At 45.3% G+C, this 20,653-nt stretch overlaps 5 protein-coding genes across 5 annotated transcripts; 3 read left to right on the plus strand and 2 right to left on the minus strand.

Moving 5' to 3' along the window:
• Positions 1 to 9,549: 9,549 nt before the first annotated feature.
• Positions 9,550 to 9,918, plus strand: MYCFIDRAFT_102643 (uncharacterized protein; the record flags this gene model as incomplete). Its single annotated transcript, XM_007928217.2, has 1 exon — positions 9,550 to 9,918. A coding segment is annotated over one exon (369 nt), but the record flags the coding sequence as incomplete, so codon positions are not given.
• Positions 9,919 to 10,976: 1,058 nt separating this feature from the next.
• Positions 10,977 to 11,516, plus strand: MYCFIDRAFT_196462 (uncharacterized protein; the record flags this gene model as incomplete). The annotated part of the gene is made up of 1 exon (XM_007928218.1): positions 10,977 to 11,516. One exon carries the CDS (start codon positions 10,977 to 10,979, stop codon positions 11,514 to 11,516), a length of 540 nt encoding a protein of 179 aa, XP_007926409.1.
• Positions 11,517 to 11,932: 416 nt separating this feature from the next.
• Positions 11,933 to 12,247, minus strand: MYCFIDRAFT_196463 (uncharacterized protein; the record flags this gene model as incomplete). The annotated part of the gene is made up of 1 exon (XM_007928219.1): positions 11,933 to 12,247. One exon carries the CDS (start codon positions 12,245 to 12,247, stop codon positions 11,933 to 11,935), a length of 315 nt encoding a protein of 104 aa, XP_007926410.1.
• Positions 12,248 to 16,547: 4,300 nt separating this feature from the next.
• On the plus strand, positions 16,548 to 18,334 carry MYCFIDRAFT_174565 (uncharacterized protein; the record flags this gene model as incomplete). The annotated part of the gene is made up of 3 exons (XM_007928220.1): positions 16,548 to 18,013; positions 18,048 to 18,258; positions 18,287 to 18,334. The coding sequence occupies 3 exons, from the start codon at positions 16,548 to 16,550 to the stop codon at positions 18,332 to 18,334; spliced, it is 1,725 nt and encodes a 574-aa protein (XP_007926411.1).
• Positions 18,335 to 18,537: 203 nt separating this feature from the next.
• MYCFIDRAFT_196465 (uncharacterized protein) lies at positions 18,538 to 20,649 on the minus strand (the record flags this gene model as incomplete). The annotated part of the gene is made up of 1 exon (XM_007928221.1): positions 18,538 to 20,649. The coding sequence occupies one exon, from the start codon at positions 20,647 to 20,649 to the stop codon at positions 18,538 to 18,540; it is 2,112 nt and encodes a 703-aa protein (XP_007926412.1).
• Positions 20,650 to 20,653: the final 4 nt, after the last annotated feature.

A 20,653-nucleotide genomic window follows, 5' to 3' on the forward strand; every position in this document is an offset into this window, starting at 1 on the left:
CTAGTAGTCGTCGCTATATACGTCTTTGCCCTTATTATTCTTCCTAATAGGTCTATACTCTTGCGCCGCTACGTAACGACTGCCTTTATACTACGGGTCTATCGAACGGTACTGCTCCTTATCTACTAGTATAAACAGGTTTCGAATATCTATTACGCGCGACATCGCTACGTATAGCTGTCTATACGAGAATAGTAACGCCCGAAGGTCTATACCGACATTGTCGAGGGTTTAACCCTACGCTTTATTAATTGTTATCGCGTAGCATACCTTTAACGGAAATTAGCGCCTAGAGATCGCCTACGGATACCTTCTACTCTCGATTAATTTAATATATAGAATAAGGTACTCGGCGTCGTTATACTCGTCGTTAAGCTTATATACCGCGATATTATAGTCGTAGAGCGACGTTACTACTATACGCGTTCCGTTATAGATACCCTTATATAGGATTAGGTTTCTTATAATAGTTACTAGCGTTCCGACTTTTAAGCGTAAGAGGGCCGGTAGTAGACTAGGTAGCCGGAGTAGAGATATTATAGTAGATATACTCTCCTCGACTCCTAACTATTCGAGTGCTTTAGACGCCGCCTAATCGACGTAGTCTTTAGAGTAATACTTACGCGCCTCTTCGCTTCTAAATATACCGTTATAGAAGTCGTTAATCTAATCCGCTACGTCGTTACGTACGATAAGAAGTACGCGCCTACGTAGCGTAGTTCGATCGATATACGAAGCCTTTATTAATTCCTAAGGGTAGACGGCCTTTACTAGCTAGTTAATGTTTAGAACCTTCTTTAAGTACGGAGGTAGGCGTATCGGGCAATTAGCGTATAGTAGATTATACGCTAGGCGAAGGAGCTATCGCGAGTACTTTATCGCTACCGACGCTTCGGACTCCGCTTATAGTCGTATGTTTTTTGTTAACTATAGTACCCTAACGTCTGTCTAGAACGGCGTAGCGGTAATATATAGCTACGTAGCCGCCGCTACCGCCGCGACCTTGTCGCCCTTAGAAGTTATATCGAAGAGCAAATACTACGCGAAATCTCTACTAAACATAACTAGGACACTACTAAACTATAGTAGCGTTTTCTCCCTAAGTATCCCTCTAAGATCGTATAGGAGGTAGTAGACGACTATAAAGTCGAAGCGCCGCTACGATAGCGCCTCGTCCTAGATAATTAATATAGCGTCTTTAATTATATCTACTTCGAAGGTGCCTTTCTTTAGTATCGACTATAAATTTTCGGTACTATCGATAGGGATCTTAAAGCGATAGTACGCCGTCGTACCGCCTAGTAGTAGTAGGGCTACAATCCTAGTAGAAGCTATATAAAGCATAATCTTCCCTTTCGCGCGAAACGCCGTAGCTAAGGTTTTATATATAAACGTCTTCCTAGTACTACTAAACCTATTTAAGAAGCGAAGGAATAACGACTACTCTGCCTTCTACTCGATACTAGCCCGAATCTCGACGAACGCCCTTCGCTAACTAGGGTTTAAAGCCTCTAATATAGACGTATATAGGTCGAACTAGTCTAATCGGTTGTAGTCTAACTCGCGCCGCTTCGCTATATTAACCCTAAACTTCGCTTCCTAATATTCGTCTAGTATCGGTAAGGTAAGTTTCTATAGGTTTACTCTAGCGCGCCTTAGCTAGTCGATAATCGTTTAGAGCCCGAAGCTACGGATTTTCTCCTAGCGATCCTCGTCCGCTACGAACTCTCCCTAGCGATAGAGCGTTAAGTAAACGTCGCTATAAAACTTATCCTAATAACGCTCCTAAAACCTTAACTACTTATTACTACTTAGCTAGTTCTGCGTAATAAGGACTATAAACATCTAATAGAGCATCGACGCCGTCTTAGTATATGCGGCTTCCTTAAACGCGATATCCTAGTAGTCTTCGGGTTATATCTTACCTAACGCCTCGGCCGCTTACTAGAAAGTCTCGTATACGACACTATTATAGGTACGAAGATGCTCGTACGATCGCGGGCCGCGCGTTACCTATAAGAGCTTTAGTAAATATAGTAGTTTACCCTACGCTCGCGATAGCGTAAGTAGGTAGCTAATCGACTGCTATTTCTTCCTCGGCTTCTAAGCGTATGCCTTTAGATCCTATATAAACGATCGCGGGATAGCGACGTATAGCAGATCCGTCGTCTACTTATAGAATTTAGGATTAGAGTATAAATCGAAGAAGGCCGTTAACTTCGAGCGCCGTAGACGTCGCGCCCTATTATATATCTCGTCTAGTTCTTCGTCTATATCGAAATATATTAGATCCTCGCTAGGCAAATGTATATTAAGTCGTACGACGGCGGGAAACGTATTCGCTTCCTTATAAGAGAAGATCCGGTATACTGCTTAACTAGGACTAATATAGCGTATATTAAGGTGCGCCTCTGTTTCGTCGTCTAGATGCTTAATATGTATTAATACGCGCTCGACCGCTTTAAAGATATACTTGTAGATATACTTTACGATCGCTACTAAGCGTACCTATTCGACGTTAATATAGCACTTAAAGCGCTTTAGTAGGTATAGATTATAGGGAACGATCTATCGGTTGTCGAATATATACGACTTCTTCTCTATATATTTCTTAAAGCACTTCTTATTATCGCGACGCCGGTACTTAGCGAAGCTATCTAGGGGTAGGATAGTATAGTCGCTAAAGCTATATAAGAATCCCTTCTTATACTATATAGCTCCTTGTCCCTAGTCGCACTCCCGCCTATAGTAGGGCCTATAGGTTATACACTTTTTAACTAACTTCCTAAGCGAACTATCTAGGTCGATGTCCTCGCTTAGTAGTTTAGCGAGAATAAAATTATCGATATAGGCGGCCGGCTCGCCTACGACATCCTTATCTATCTAAATTAGTATATATATATAGGGCAACCCGCGCTTCTAGTACTCTACCCTCTAGTAGCGCGCGATATACTTCCCTATTATATTGCCTTCGGATAGATTATTAAGGAGCTACGCTGCCTTACGGGCGAAAATACGCGCTATAATATCCGGTCGATCGGATGCCCTCTAGTTCGTAAATAGACAACTCTATACCTCTAGCTAGTCTAGATTCGCTATTATAGTAATAAAGTATATTAGTACCCCGAAGTGCTCTACTAGCGCTATCGAATCTTTATACTAATTATATATCTACCGATCTCTATCTATAAACGACGATAGTAGGATTACCTAAGGGAACCTAAGACTTTCTAGGCCCTCCGCTAGTTACCCGGACTTAGGATTCGTACGCCGCCCGCCTATAGGCTCGCGCCTCTTATTAAGCCTATCTATAACCTTACCCGCTATCCGCCGACTAATATCGCTAGCGTTTTGCGTTAGGAAGAAGTCTTATACCTAATTATATAAAGCGGCGCAAATAGTCGCTTAGTTCTTGCGATACTATAGGATTGTATTTAGGTCGATAGTAGCCTAAGCGTCGACCGCTAGCTACTAGAAGAGCCGCCGCCTATAGAAAATAGTCGGGAATACCGCTAGACGCGTATATAGTATAAACTTCTAGTAATTACGTAGTGTTATGCTTTTACTACGTCTAACTCCGCGCCCTAACTCCTAGAAGTAACCGGGCGTACCTTTCGCCTAGAGTAAAACATAGTAGAGCGGGAAGTAGGTAGAATAGAACCGATTTACGTACTATAACCTACCTATACTACTATCCTCGCCCTAAGACGCGATAGTAAAATTACGCGCCTTACCCTCTAACCTTTTATATATTAACCGCCGGGCTAACTCGAAGCTAGCTGCCTACTCGATACTCGCTATATCCCCGTCCGAGTATAGCGCGGCTACCTCCGTCGACGTAGGACGGTAGAACGCGCGCGTCTGCGTTTTCCCGTTATATACGATATCTATTATCGCCGCTCGAAATTTAACCTCGTACGCCTTATCGCTTTGCTTAAAAAATTCGTATACCGACTTAAACTGCTAGTAGAACGCATTCTCCCTCCGAATTACCTAGATAAGTTTTCTAAGCGTGTCTATCCGTAGCTTAGGGTACTGCTTATAGCAAGTTTCTGCGGCATAATCTTAGTCGTAGAAGTATAGCTATATATAGCGCGGGACGCTGTTTTTACCGAAAAAATTGCTATCTAAATAGTACGCTTCGCTATACACTATTACCGGCTAAACGCTAGAACCGACGCAGGAGCTAGTGTCTGCTATAAACGACGTAAAAGCTATCGCACCGTTATACCTACGTATATTCTTCTAGAATTCGCAGGCGGTAACGTCTATCCCTATTAGTAACTGCTCTATTTTATTAGGAGGGATCGGGCTATCGAAAGGCGTAATACTACTATTTAAGTAGCACGAATTAAATTTCGGGGCTGCTTTACTACTTAGGTATATACGCTCGTTAATAAAATAATTAGCGTTATACTTCGAATAAATATAAATTATCTCCCTAATAGAATAGACTTTAAGCGACTTTAGCCGGCGTACGTAGGCTTTAGGCAAGTTCCTCGTCGGCTCTAGCTATAGCCGCCTACCGACTACTCGCTTCCTAGCTCTCCTCTCCTCCTACGTATAGTTCGAGCCGTAGATATACCTAGCTAGCGTCGCGGTAGCTTCCTACGTAGCGTCTACTAGTTCCCTATACTTAGCTAGATTTTCTAGGGGTAGAGAGATAGTAAACGCGAGACCTAGCTATAACTAGTATACTTCGAAAGACTTACTAGGTACTCCTTCTCGCGCGGCGTCTATATCTCTCGCGGTATCCGCGTCTACGTACGTCTCTTAGCCGATAGGGACGCGGTTAATTTCGATAGTACTGCGTATCGACTCTACTAAAGGAAAAGGGAGATTGTCTACTAGATAGAATCCTAGCAAGTCGTTAGGATCGAATATGTCGAAATCTCCCTATTCCTCGTCTAACGTATCGGCGTAGACCTTATTACTCCTATCTAGCCGCGCCGCGATCTCGGCGGTTACGCCGGGTTCGTTATATATTAGAGTAGCGCCGAGGGTTGATGTTAAAAGAGTCAAACCGTTATCGCCTATAGTATTATCTTCGAAAGGAGCGCTATCTACTATAGGCGACGCTAACGTATACGACGCGGTAGACGGCTATACGACCTAGACCGCCGCTATAGTAGATAGTATATTCTGCTCCCGTAGCGCCTAATCGAGCGTAGGAGCTATTTCGGGCGCGTAAGTACGATAGAGAGGCGTCTAGTTATAGCTAACGGGACCGCTAAATGCTTTAACTTCCTACCTTTCGCTATACTATATATACGTAAGTAACGATAGAGAAGGGGAGGTAGAGGACCGCGTATTGCGCTTCGAACGCTTGCTCTGCCTTACGACTATCGTCGGAGGCGTTAGCAAAGTACGCTTACGTATAGGAGTTCGGAGTTTAGATGCTATAATTAGATAGAAAGTAATCTAAGGGATATTAGGATATTCGATATATACGACCGTAGCAGCCGATATTAGGCTCTTTAATATAGCTCCTCTACGGCTTACGGAATTATAGTAGCTAATATCGCCTAATATTTGTAACTCTATAGTTACTAGACATTTCTACTATAGCTAATTAATATAGGTAAAGTTTCGCTAACCGACCCGATAGGCCTATTCGTAATCTACATTTTGCGATATATTACAAAAAATACTATAACGCTGCATATTTTACGTAGGGCATATCTATTTAATTACGATATGTCTAGCTATAGTAAGACTAAGAGACAAGGTATAAATAGCTAAGGTAGGGAATATTAGAAAAAAGCAAATATACGAAAGTTAGCTTAGGGCGGCAATAAGAGACAAAGTACGCCCGCCTAGTTTTCTAGGTCTAAGTAATCCGTATCTCTTCTAGTTTTCTAAGCACCTCGACTACTTCTACGCTATATAAATAGAAACTATTTTTCCCTTACCGCCTTTAGCGTTATACCTAGACTCTACGGTCTACCGCGTCTTTGCTACTTATAAGCTCGTTGCCCTTATTCTATAAGAACTAGCCGTACTCTACTCTCTAACCGAAGTCGACGAATTTAAGTATATCGATCCTCGCGGTACGAAAGACTTGTTCCGTCGCCTTCCGACCGAACTAGTAGCTATCTAACGCGTCTATTACCTCTTCCGTATCGTCGTATAAGGCCGCATTAAAATTAATAACCTCCTCCTAGATCTAAAATAGTATACCCCGACGCGGTACGATACCTACTTCGCGCCGCTACTATAGTTCCTCTATTACGTCGGACTAAACCTAAAAGAACTAGCCTCCCTGCCTATAGAGAATCCTCGTCTATAATTACGGATCCGATAGAATAACGTACTCCCTTACGACGTTAAGTTCTATATATTAAACGTTATCTACGCTTAGAGGAGTAGCAACTACTTTCTATATCTCCCGAAATAGGTAAATAATACCGATAGCGTATAATCGTAGCGCCTATAGCCGGCGGCCGTCTTTAGTAGTACGCGTCGCATTATACTTAGCTTGCTATTCTACTAGCACTCCCCTTTCCTATATAAAGGCGAATTGTGTCGCTACCGTAGTATAATCGGCCGAGATATCGATATCGACGTAGCGAACGCGCCGACGCTAGAAGACGTCTTTAACTAGATTATAGCCCTACTAAACTAGGTGCGACCTCCCTAGACGCGTAGCGCCTTCTATATAATAGTAGATTAGGCGTAGTTTAATAACTAATACCGTTAATACTTTAATTATAGGCGATACGGGCCGCTTAGAGTTTGTAACTATAGCTACTCTAGACGGCCTTAGTATCGCTATCGCCCCGATACCCTAGCTATAGGGGAACTGTTAGACGAGACGTAGGAGGAAATCCGCGGCTCGACTATATAGCCGTTCTCTAAGTAAGCCGTAATCGATATTATATATAATTACAATTTAGGCATCTATCGGGGTTTATAGTTTAATAGTTACGTAGATACAATATGCCTACCTAGGTTAGTATTACGCGAGGTCTATCTAAACGGTATACCGAATAGTTAATCGGGGGTTAATAATACGTAGGCTATTTAGTAAATTGCGATATAGTAGGGAGGCGATAGTATAGATCTTAGCTTAGATATCGCTCGCTCCTTTATAGTTTCTAATAACGTAGCTGCCTTTATGTCTACCGTCTCTATCGCCCTTTTGTATATCGTACCCGGCCCTTATATCTGTCGGCTGTGTCTTTTATATCGACTATATAAACCGTTAAGCTCGAGGCCTTAGGCCGCGATAACGTAATCGCGTAACGCTCGGCTACTTCCGCGTAACTTAGATTTCGGCCGATATTAGTCGCTTTTTCTACCTGCTCTAACCTACCTTGCTTTAAATACCTTCTATAGTATATAATACCTATACCTTTATTTAGACTTAAGTACTATCTATTACCCGTATATCTACCCTTAACGCAATGTTAAGTACCTTCGAGGTATGTCTAGCGTATTAACTAGTACCGATATAGCTAATATAACCTAGATAGCGACCGCGGGCAACGCTTAGAACCTGCCTGTTATCGATATAAACGCGCTTAAGACGCCGCGCGCTACCGACCTAAGGCGCTAGCCGGTTTTCTCTAGAGTGCTAGATAGTATAGAGTTCCCTAATAGCGAGCCTATTAAGGCGGATAGCGGCCTTACTATACGCGGTACCTACGCTTAGCTACTCGAGGCATACGACGAATATAGCGGCTAGATTATTAGTAAAGGAAACTCGGAGGAGATCGATTACTTATAAGGACACTAATCTACGTTTGTATTACCGACGTTAGCCGCTAACTGCCGCTAGCATATACGTCGGCTATATAAAGCCTCTACTAGGCGCTATATATACTATAGCGCGAGCTGTGTTTGCCTACGAAATACGCGACCTTATCTAGGTTAGCGATATAGGTAGACACCTAAAGCTTAAGCTTATCGCTGTCTAGTACAACGGCAACGTCGGCCGTAAGACCCTCTATACTAAGCAAGATCTGCTCCTATACGGTATACTAACTCTACCGAATAACCCTAGTAAGCCTGCTTCCTATATGCTCGTCGTAAACGACTAGAGCTAGGTAACCTTTACGTAGCACCTATACGACGTCTTACGTAAAAGAAACCTAAACGTTAATAACGCCTATAGTAACGACGATATTAAGCGCAATCCGGATAAGTACGTATAGTATATATAGTAGGCGATCTCGATACTAATACGGGAATTGTATAGAGATAGCGGACGGTATAACTCTAGTAACCTAGTATAGTTATAGCTAAAGTAATCGATACTATCGCGTCGGAGGTACGCGTACGCGATATACTCTATATCTTCTCTATACCTACCTTTACCGTCGCTACTATACGACTACTATACCTTACGTAGTAGCTAGCTATACGTAGATAGTACTACTAGTAATCTTACGAAGCGCGATAGAATACCGCGAATCCGGTAGTACCTAAATTAGTAGAAATAAAATAAAAATAGTCTTACCCTTACCGTCGCCTATATTCTACTATATGTTTCGCTCTCCTCTTCTACTCCTCCTATTTCCTCCCTACTACTATACTACCTTTCCCGTAATAGACTAACTCTCTACTTACTACCGCTACGAAAATTGCGACAACCGCGTACGCTATCTTCGCGATATACTAGTAAGACGTATCGATTCGCGCTATCCTAATAGCGAAAAGAGAGTCTCTCTTCTAAACCTTGCCCCCTCCTCTTCTTGTTTTCGCTAATCCTCTATTTACTCTCTACTCTCTCTCTATCGCGCGCTAATACTATATCTACTCCTTTAGTAAAGAAAGACGCAGTACGATAGGAGCGGCGTTCTAGTACGTAACCGGAGCTAAGCGAGTAGGGACGTTTATAGCTACTACGTAAATAGAGTCTCCTAGCTAATTAGGTAGTCCTAAAGGTTATACCCTCGCTAGTTATTAGTATTAGAAGCTAGCTCTAGTTAGCGAAATGCCGAACTATATACCGTACTATATAGGGTAAAGTTTAGTAGCCTGCCTTACGTAATATTATAGATAGGGGGTTTAATTCCCTTATTAGCTACGATATTTTTTTTTTTTAGATTTATATAATTATCTATATTCTACGACTCTCTAGCTAATTAGATCGGTTCTAGATACTAAGAGTTATTCGCTCGTAGTCCCCGTAGAGACACGGGGTAGTAACTAGCGAGGGTATGATTTTTAGTATCGGAGGTTCGAATCCTCTATTAGCTATCCTTTTACGCTTACGTAAGGAAGACGATCTATACCCGTTCGCGAGGCGGCCGCGAGGCCCGGGAGTAGCCGCGAATTTTGAAGTTCCCGCACGTAATTTCCCCGCGTTCTCCTCGTTCTCGTTTCGCCCGATTCGGTCAGTCCCAGCACTTGTTTTCGGGTTATTCTAACATTATATAGAATTATCAGCGCTCTCGATGCTAATTTCAATCTCCATTGCGGTCCTCTATGAGCTACCGAAAGACTGATAACGGTCCATCAAGCGCGGAAGCACGCCTAAGCTCAATAGCATCCCATCTTCAAGCCAAGTCCTCCCTCCCAACCATCATGTCCGAACGACCCTTTATAACCTGCCATGTCCTCGACACAATCTCTGGCAAGCCTGGCGCAGGCATAGATGTCAAGCTGAAGCTCATATCTCCTTCTCAAGCCACTACGGCCCACTGGACCGCTACCACGAACAGCGATGGACGTGTTCCTGCTTGGAGCTCTTCTGCAAACATCAACGAGATTGTGAGCAAGGTCAAGGCAGAGCTCGCAGATGACGACCAGATGATTTGGAGCTTGACCTTTGACACGGAGAAGTACTTTGGCAAAGGCAAAACATTCTGGCCGGAGGTCGAGCTGAGATTCGCCGCGAAGAAGGAGGAAGAACATTATCATGTCCCGCTTCTGCTGGGACCGTGGAGTTATACGACATATAGAGGCTCATGATGAGCGTGCTGCCTTCAACATTGATGTCTGGCGACGCTGCTACGAGATCCGGTCACGCCATGACGAGGGATGTTGTCAATGGCGGGCGCGTGCACTTCGGAGACCACTTCGAAAGCATTACATACACTATGCACTCACGACTGGTGGGCAAATGGAATATCCACTGAAACCACATATATCGATTCCGATGTCTATAGCCAGCACTCTACGAACTAGGATGGATTTGGGAGCAATACTTCGTACAACTTGCACAAATTGGTAGCACAAGCCGGTCAGGGCAGAGGCAAGATATACTGAGAAGAAAAGGGCCCGATATCAAGAGACCCGCTCGCCGGCCATTCAGCTTGCGGCCCAAAGCAAGACCTAAGTTGTGCTTCATAACAAGCAATTGGAGCTTGCCCCGACCGAAAAATCTGAGAATACGAAGGCCTGCTGTGTATAGGCCTGGTCAAGAGCAGACTTCTGGTCCGAACGGAGAGCAGATGGACGAATTTGACTGAGCGAGGAAGGCAGCCGGCGTCTGGACTCTGAAGGTCCCAGCGGAAGATTTCGGTACCGAGCTTGGACATACTCTCCTTGGCGAAGCATATTCATGAACGACAATAATGTCCCGGCACGCAAGGCTGCTCTTGGGCTCTTAGGCAGGACATGGGCGCAGCGACAGCCGCGTAGCACCGAGAACTTTGTCGTGACTGCCGGACGTGGAACCCATCGCGACATTTGATCTTCCAGGATGTGGTCGATAGTTGTACGGCTCCTTCATTGGAGCATCTGCTAAGTTCGCATGCTCTTCTGCAGAATGAAAGTCAAAGCTCAGTGGAGTCCCTGTAAGTATGCGCGGTTCGGCTCAGCTTGTACCTCTCGCGTGGGCGCCAACTGTGCGTGGCCAGGCTGGCATCTGGCGGCATCTCTCGGTCTCTCAAGGGAGCGAGAGAATGTTATTATGTCAGTATGCCAAGTAGATATACGATGTCAAGACATGTACAGACTTCGTCTCTGAATCCCAAATACATATTCCTCACATCTGAAGCGCTCGACCCATGCAGCAAAAACAGAACATGGCAGTAGAAAGAGACCTCTACGACCGCCTCGCTGCCACAGCCAAGGGCTTCATCGAAGCCGCCAATGCTGCAACACCACGCGACAATAACCCAGACTACGACCTCATCAAATCCTTCGCAGCTCCACACTTTCGCATAGAATGGGCACCCAAACTCTTCGCCCGGAATAGTCCTCTACTCGGCGACGCGAAAGACATCGAAGGCTTCTGCAACCACATTCGAGGCATGTCGGCGAATCTCTCGACTTGGGCGATCCTCGTCAATGACATGTTCGTGGATGTGAAAAGGAGGACTGTGATTGCAAGAGCTGATTTCTGGATGTTGCCGAATGGTGGGGAGAAAGTGTGTAATGATATCGTGTTTTTTGTCAAGTGTGATGAGAGCGGGGAGAAGATTGTTGATTGTTGTGAGTATGTTGATCCTGCTGCGAGTCAGGCTATTAGGGATCAGATTGCGGCGAAGACTTGGGAGAGTAAGACTGCGCAGGCCAAGAGGGTGGATGGGTCAATGGGGATGGTGGACGTTGGGGTGTTGTGAGCGCGGAAGAAGTTCTTGGAGGATAGATCGATTACCTTTCTGGTAGGGTGTTGATATGCTCTGAAAAGCGACGGCCTCTTGGTGAATAACAGCTTTCACTCTTCTTTGATTGTGCAGCCTTTTCAGGCCATTCATCTCCTCTTTCTTCCGATGACCAGAAAACTAATCCGCCTATATGTTTAGAACGCGATCATATCGTTCGGTTACAACCATGGAGGGACTAGGCGTGAGTGAATAGAGACCTCGAGAGGCGTCTGCCATATTGCACTTGCGTACAACTCTTCCCGGTTCTCTTCACGACCCAGTAGCTTGATTGACCTGCTTTGTAGCATTCCGTGCCCCCAGGGACGCGAGCACCAGACCGAGTTCCCCTTCGCTGAGCCCTTCACGATTGCTATCAATGTGTCGTGCACGTATCACTTCGCATTCTCGTTTCCTTGCTCTTTCGCTTCACGCTTTCTCTGCAGATACTCCTCGTATCTCTTTCTTCGCTCATCGATGCCATCTGCGAGACCTGGATCTATCCATCCTCGGAAAGGATCTCCTACCGCGCCCTGCCTAGCATCATGGCTTCTGTCACGCTCCATATACCGCTGCCAGGTCTTGGACGGAAGCTCGGTCGCGGCATTGAATATGCGTGGAATCTGCTCGGAGACGAAGTGTCGTGCTATTGACTGACATGTCTGTAGGATCGTGTTCGGATCTCGCGGATCAGTGCCACCAGACGACATCTCCGATATCAGCAAGGCGGAAATGAGCAGAGGACGTGCAGGCTTCGTTTATCGCACTTCTTCTTAAGTCATATTAAGGTGTCATGTTTCACTCATGATCGTCGGCGGGTATGTCCAACCAACTCCAACGGCTCCATTGCCGGATGTTGAGGTATTCTTGTATGTCAGGAAATTTAGCGTACCACTGTTTGCAACAGTGGTTTACTTCCGGAGGGCGTTATCCACTGACTCAGTATAGTTTACCTAGTAATCGACGGTTCTTTTCCTCTTCTGGTACCGTGTTAACCTTCTCGGTTATACTTCCAGTTCTAACCTTATCTCTATAGCTCTTTCTTATATATAGATCTAGCTCTTTCTATAATAGCTTAAATACTATTTAATCGTTATTATTGTTATCGTCGCTATACCGCCGCCGTTTAGGCCTAACCGTATACTATATAATATAATCGATATCCGAAAGCAGCTATTTAATATACCGTAGGGGTTAACTTTCGAGCCTAAGCGCTTTAAGGTGCTAAAGGGCTATATAAGTAACGTATATAAGGAGGCGAAGTCGCAAAGGACGAAGAATAGATTGCAATAGTAGTCGTACTAGTATTATCGTTATAGGCGCGATTAGTAGCGAAATAGGTCGCCCTCGGAGGGCATTCGTAAGGCTAAATATAATAAAAAGCTATATAATACTATAATACTAGTTATCTCGCACTTCCGGAGCAAAGAAGAGGCTAATCTATATAAAATTAGTGTCCGCTATTACCGAGTCGACCCTTCTATAGTAGGTAATAACCTATACTACTATAACCTAAAATATATAGATATTAGGTTAGCTAATAACGCGCTAAGGGTATTCCTCGAGGAGTTAATAGAATAGCGCAAATTTAACGTCGCTAAGGTACTAGACTTTATTAAAAATAGCCTATTAAAGGACGAGTTTAGTAAGATTAGTAGATAGTATATAAAGGTTAGTACTATCGCCTAGTCGAAGATTAGGTCTAACCTAAAGAAAGTGCGTAGTACTAAGCGAGGAAATGCGACTATTTAGCTAGACGACCTTCCTACCGTACTTAAAGGCCTTTGTAATAATATAGACGGCAAAGAGCTCTAATACTAGGCGATTTCTAAGAAACTAAAGAGTAAGATAGAGCGCAGTATCGTCTTCTAAACCGACTAGTAGCGAGTATTATTAAATAGCGAGGCAGGAGATATAAGTATAGCTATCGTTATTATTGTTATTAGTAGTGCTATTGCTATAGAAGGTAGGCGTATAACTAAGCTTACGAGCTTGCGTTCTATTATTCTAACTACTAACTTTAAAAATTCAAAACATTACCGACTTATATACTATATAGTTGTTCTTGCTAGACGCAACTTATAAGACTACCGACCTTAGCTAGAGCCTTTTTACTATATATGTTCGTAATAGGTTAGGGTATTAGTTGCTAGTAGGATATATACTGCTCGAATCTTAGAAAGCTAAGCTAGTAGAAGCCGGACTTCGAGTTATCAAATCGTAGTTACTATACTAGAAGGCTATTGCAGCTATAACCGACGACTCGGCCTTAGAACAGGCGGCTATTAATCTCTCCTTTAAAGAGCGACCTATGCTTATTTATCTCTACTAGCGCTACGTTAAGGAGACCTTCCTTCGCTCGTTTCTAGAAGCCTATTATCCTAAGATTATAAAGCGATTCTACTACGCAATCTACTACGCCCGCAGCGTAGGAGAGGTTACTATCGATATAAATTAGATACAGGAGTAGTTAGGAGAGAAGAAGCCTATAGACTAGTAGAACAAGGTCTAATATATACGCTATAATTAGACTAGCGAGACGTTACGGAAATAGGCTACTTAGGCACGGCTCTATAGTCTATTGTTGCTGCAAATAAAGACAACTTCGCCTCTCGAGGGTTACTACTATACTATTAAGTATAACCGCAACAAGCGGAACCTCGTGTTCTACAACCTATATAGTACAATTCTCGAGGTTCTTAAGGTAGACGATAGGCTAGCTTACAAGGCATAACTAGCTAGCTATAGGGTTAGTAAAGGCATACAATATTAGTACTAAAAGGGCCTTCTAAGCTTCGAGTCTTTGCAACTACCGGCCGCTTAAGATCGCCTTCGAGAATAGGTAGATATTGCTATTAAATTAGAAGCTAAGGCGGCGCCTATATATAAGGGCATACTGCGTAGTTATAACTATATAACTCCGGCTCGCTGCAATTGCCTCGTATAGTTTCAAACCCGCCTACCTTGTTACTATATTCTACGAGACTACCTATTTAATAGACTAGAAATTAGTAAGCTATAACAGCGACGATATATCGAGCTGTTTCTAGGCCTTAACGTTATGTTTGCTTACGAATACTAGCGCGTTCTCGACACTTAGCAACTCGTAATCGAAGGTTACGAAGAAGACGCCGTTTCCTTAGTACAAACACCTTAATTAAGAGACCTTCGAGGCTACTTTAAGGAGGCCGTAGAAACACTGAATTTGAAGTACTAGCGGATAAAGGACGACCCTTCTATTAACCCTTCTATAAAGGACTTATTCTATGCCTTCTACGTACGGAAGGTAAAGGACTTCTTAGACAGTTACTACGTACTAAATATTAACTAGTTTATCGCTAACCTATAAGAGGTCCTATTTATAGGTAAGACCGAGCGATAGTAGACAACTTAGCTACCTTCTAAACTAGCGATACTAACTCGCCCTCGATTGCTACTAACAACACCGGAAACTTATTATATCTATACTAATATAACCCTCCGACTGTTACTAAAACGGCGCGTTTAGTCGTTACCTATTCGATAACCTATATTTATATTACCTTCGCTAGGCGACCTTACTCCGAGGCTATTTCCGCGCCTTCTACCTCTTCTACTATATATACCGCGCCGCGAGACAATATTAGAAACACAGTCCTTATAACCGCTCGATATAGACGACGTTAAAGAGGTAGATTTAATAGGGGATATAATAGTACGAGGTCTACCTATGCCGCTAGGCCTTCGCTATTTAACTAACTACTAGCATTAGGGTAAGCTATTATAGGTCTATATATACGGTATTTAAGAGGTTAACGGCTACGCTATAGACGACCGTTGCTTTGCCGATAAAGGCCTCTCTTCCTTCTTCGAGCTTCTTATCTTCTATAATATAGACGACGACCTTATTAAGATAATAATAGACTATATAAAGGAAGACGATATCGAGCGAGCCGCTAGGCGATTAACTAGCTAGACAATAGACGACTCGGACGACGACGCCGCTAATAACTTGCCTAGTAACGAGCGCGTTAGACGAGAAATAAGAGGTATAAGGATATATAGTAACCGCTAGTCGACCGCTAGTAAGGCGATAACAACTCGTACGAGACTACGCAATACGTAGCAACAACAACGAGGCCGAAGAGATAGCAACTAGCGAGGGTAGGCCTTTCGCTATAGTCGTAGAAGAAGGTAATTTTATAGCGATTCTATAGCAATAATAGTATATTTAATCTTAGTCTATATAATAGTCTTATCTACTATAAAACAGCCGCTTCTATAATAGTCTCTTCTACTGCAAAATAGCTACTTCTATAATAGTTAAAATAGCTACTTCCGATAGCCGATAGGCTCGAGAGAGGCGCCTTTCTTAACCTAAATCGTTACTATACCGAGTAGTTCTAAACGCTACTAAATTAGAGGATTGCGGGAGGCTTGTTGCCTAGTAATCGCTAGTAAAAGACTGTGTCCCTGACTCCGCTCTAGGTTCAGCTAAAACTCACTAAATTTCCTGACATATAGCAGTAATCGGATGTTGTAAGTACCGCGACTGCCGAAGCCCAGCGATTTCTCAACCACCACACCACCCGCTATCCACAGCAGTGCAGTCCCATTGCCTCAACCCATCGGGCCATTCATGTTGCCTTGCCTACTACAAGATCTGGCTGTGCTTCCACTCAGATCTTGCTTCGCTCGGCAAGCCTCAAGCAGTACCTGCCTGCGCGATACTTCATGTAACTTACAGTATGTCCAGTTGAGTGATTATTATTGACACCGCCCCCGCCGCCACCCTACGCAGTCATCACACCGCTGAAAGGGTTCCATCGCGACGGTACTGGCATGTGAGAAGAATCGCCTCTTCTGGAAGTCTGCCCGCCCGGCTGCTTAGGAACTCCCAGCCTCACCCACGTCATACTTCTGCTCATTATTCAGGCATGCTGGAGCCTGGATCGCTTGAACACGAACAGCACATGCACCGCCCGGTGTCGAATTGGCTTCATATATAAGTGTTATTATATTCCCCCCACCATGTCCATATCCACGTCTCCAGGATTCCATCTTCCAGAGGAGATCCTGTCGCTTGTTTTGGACCACTTTCGAGTACCCACCGCGAAGGAGATTGGCGAATTGCGTGATCCAGACTTTGGCCGCCTCAGTGAGCACGATTGTCAGCTGAAGCAGCATCTTGCGACCTTGTCGAGTCTCAATCAGGTGTCGAAAGCTCTCAATCGCATCACGAGGCCGCTCTTGTACTCTATTTTTCCTGGGTTCCGAGTAGTCAACGCCAGACTTTTCGTCAAGGCTCTTGCGAGGAATACTGAGCTTGGCGGACATGTTCAGCAAATCGTCATCGACAAATGGGAGCATGTTGCCTTCACCGACGATCATGGCGCCCACGGTATCGATCGTTCATACTTGTCTCTCGAAGCACAATGCCATCAGTATGTTCGAGACCTGCGCAAAGTCTCTTGCTATCCAATGGGGCTAGGATCGCCAGTTGGCTCTGAGCTCGAGAGCGGGAGAGCAGATGTTGTCATCACAATGCTGATGGCCCTCTGTACCAACATTACCGCTATCGAAACTTCCGTTCCATGTCTGCCTGCGGAAGCGCACAGGCACGCGCTCCTGCGAGCCCAGTCTCTGTGGTTCTTGCTAGACAATATGGTTTGGAGGAGATGGTCTAACGGCTCTGATAGGCGCTATAGATCTGTTCGAGAACTGTCTATTCGACTGGAGCGTCAGTCAGGCGCCTTTGGTGTGCTGTTCAGCAAAACAATGCTCGAAATGCCAAGACTGGAATCATTTTCTGCCCAGAGATTGAACTGCGTAAAGTTGCTTACACCGCACCCAATGGATGTTCACTTCACACACCGAGATCCATGGCCGGGTCTGAAGCGAATCGAATTACGAGAGTGTCGCATTGAGAATGCAAGTCTTGGTGCACTGCTCTTGCGTGCGCCGAATCTCCGTGTTTTGGATATCCAGTGGCCTGTCCAGCAACATCGTCTTCATTTTGGCATTATAGGCGAATTTCTCACTAGCCGAGGAGACAATCTGGAAGTAGTAAGATTAGACTCGAGACAGAATATCTGCCCACCATTTGAAGGCGATACCAGACCCTCCGATCTGGCAAGAACCGAAGCAATCGACGCTCCACTGGGATGCTTGCACGAGATGGAGAACTTGAAACATCTGGCTGCAACTCCAGCTGCCCTCTTCGGTTGCCATTTTGATGTGAATCATGACATTTTAAAGAATTGTCTACCAGTGAGCGTCCAGGAGTTGACAATTCTTGAACCGCAGCAACAAGGCAATGAGGATGCGTATCGAGACCCGATACCGCATCACGATATCACGGCCTTCCTCGAACATGCAATAGAGGAGGATCTCCCCCTCCGCAAGATCAACATTCACGGCTCGAGAGAGGGCTGGAAAGTGTTTGATAATCAAAACTGGTCGAGATCAGCGGCTGAAGTCTCCTCGCATCCGCCATTGTTGCAAACACCTCGATGGAATATCACCTTGCAGCGCACGTGAGAGTTCTGGAACCGTACAAAGGACATTGCGATTGGATTCGATTCTATTCGCCTGTCTATCTGCCAAAGTACTTCTGATGCAAGACGATCATCTGCACTGGACTTATCTTGGCACTGGGATAGGTTTCATTCGTCCGATCGTGAATACGAGGTCCAAGAGTCTGTATGCTTCCTTGAAAGCACCTTCAATCGACCTGATTTCTGTGGAATTGAGCTGGCAGCAAGACCCAGAAAAGCATCAAGATTATTCTCATTTGTGCGGTCTGCTTATGGGAATGAATCAACGAAGGGAGGAAATTTTCTCAAGGCCATGCTACTGGCCTTCAGTACACGAGAAAAGCTTGTCATTCTGTCGTAAACTGTAAACTCCTTTAGACAAATATGGAAGCGATAAATCTTTCAAAGCTCGAAGCACGTACGAAGTTCCAGGATTCAGAATGTTGCCGAAGCAAGCAGAGCCGAGAATGAAGATATGGATGACCTCAACTCGGCCTATCGGTGCCGTATACCCTGAAGCCAGAAGTACTTCCGAAGGCTGCTCGTCGTCGTAGTGCTGTCGTTGTCGATGCCTGAGTCTCTCTCCTCGTCTCGCGCCACATATGAAGCTTCTCCAGCATCGGCGCTCCAGAAAATGCCAGAAATATTGACGCACTGACAACGCCTGCGGTGACGCAAATGGCTACTGCCCAGAAGAGCCATTGCGTCTTCTCCATGTCCCTGATATCGGAGAAATTCATACCAAAAAAGCTGGAAACAAAATTAAGAGGTAGAAAGACGATGGTCACCACCGTGAACACGAGAATGGCCTTTCCATGGTCTTCGAGACGTATATTGACGAGTTGGATGGTCCTGGTGACCAGCCTGTCTGTATTATCTCGGAGATCTCGCAGGTCGGCTAGTTCTCGCTCGAGATTGTCCACGAGCTGTGCCACAGGGTCAGTGAGTACAGATGCTGAAAGTTGGCGATATGTCGACCGTCGCGATATGTGATTGTATGTGGCATCATAGTCCTCAAGGTCTCCGTAATGATTGGTCCTGGTCGACTGCACAGAGCCTGGCCTTCTGGCGACAGGCGATGGCGCTTGAGCGTCATTCGCACCACCCATGGCCTCCGATATACTTCGCAGTACGTTGATAGTGTCCAATTGATCTTCAGTGATCTGTATGACAATGTTAAGTTCTTCCTGGCATGCAATGAGATCCATGACCAGTTTGGTTGACGGCGCTCGGTGAAGTCGGTATTGGAGATGCCCAAGATGACCAGCGTATCGATCAGCCATGCATAGATACAGATCGGGCCAGAAGTTGCGATGCAGCATACCAACGGCGCCACTCAAGCTCGCGATAGTATGCGTAAAAGCAGTGTATTCTCGAGGCTCGTCGGACCTAAAGTAATTGTTGCGAATGCCACGAAAAGAGACATCCGAGATCCTGGACATGAGCTGGAATGGTGGCCAGCGTGACTTCCAGGTCTGATTAGACGAGAAGGTAACAACATGCTCAGGATCGATGGCAAGAATCCAGAGTTCGTCGACGTTTAGACGTGTGGGATAGCGACCATACCATTGTCGCACTTTCAGGTCCATCTCACGATTATTGCTCCAAGGCTTGTGCTTAGCAAAGACCTGTGAGCCTTCGCGATCATGAGTATCCTCCAGGCGATAATAGTACTGGAGGATAGAACGTACGATGTGTGCGGACGACCTTGATGACAGAAATCCTTCTCGCCTGTCGACCTGAAATCGGAGAGGTGGAGTTGGGCCCTGTGTCGTCCAGTCCAAGAATGGCACGGAAACCAGCAGAGGGTAGAGATCCTCTCCATCGCCGCTGACGGAGGCCGGCTGTAGGACTTTGGCGAATGGGGCAAAATGCTTGCCATGCTTGGAGAAGCGGGTCTGTCTCTGGATTGCAATGTCGAGCATACGCATGGAATCTGCTACAGTCGCTATGTCGTCAGACAAGGCCCAGAGGGTTCCAGCAATGTACTCCGGGAATTGGCTGGAGCAATGTATCCATCGACATTTGGCTGAATCCTCGTCGTCCAACGCATCTCGCTGGTACTTCCGCAGACGAAGATATCGCATCCAGCCATGATCTTCCTCCAGATTGCTGAATCGCTGTTTCTCTATAGCATTGTCGGTGGCTTCAGAGATGCGGAGGAGACTTGCAGAAGGTGTATAGGCTGCGCTGTCTGGAACCAGGCTTGATGCTGACCTTTCAACTATCTCCAGCAGGGGACCCCGTTCGGCACGCAGTGTTTCCAAGCGCACATCGTGGACCATCAACTGTGCCGGGGTGAGTGGCTTCTTCCTCCACTGACGATCATCCTCATAGTTCCTCGATGGCGGCACATGGTCGTGCGGCTGCCAAAGACTGGGGACTTTTGGCATTGCATGTTGGCAGAAACACGCAGGAAGTGAGAGCTGAGGAAAGGAGCGAGTGAGCAGTCCCAGAGCCGAGAGCCTAGGGGATTCGGATTCGGATTCGGATTCGTCTGCGCCACCGCCACTGCCACCGCCACTGTGGCTGGTGGAGGTCCGAGGTTCTCGCGAATCATGCCCACCTCCCAGAGCAAAAGCACAGCGCGTTGACATGAGA

Source organism: Pseudocercospora fijiensis (genome assembly GCF_000340215.1).
Source record: "Pseudocercospora fijiensis CIRAD86 unplaced genomic scaffold MYCFIscaffold_4, whole genome shotgun sequence".
Taxonomy (NCBI): domain Eukaryota; kingdom Fungi; phylum Ascomycota; class Dothideomycetes; order Mycosphaerellales; family Mycosphaerellaceae; genus Pseudocercospora; species Pseudocercospora fijiensis.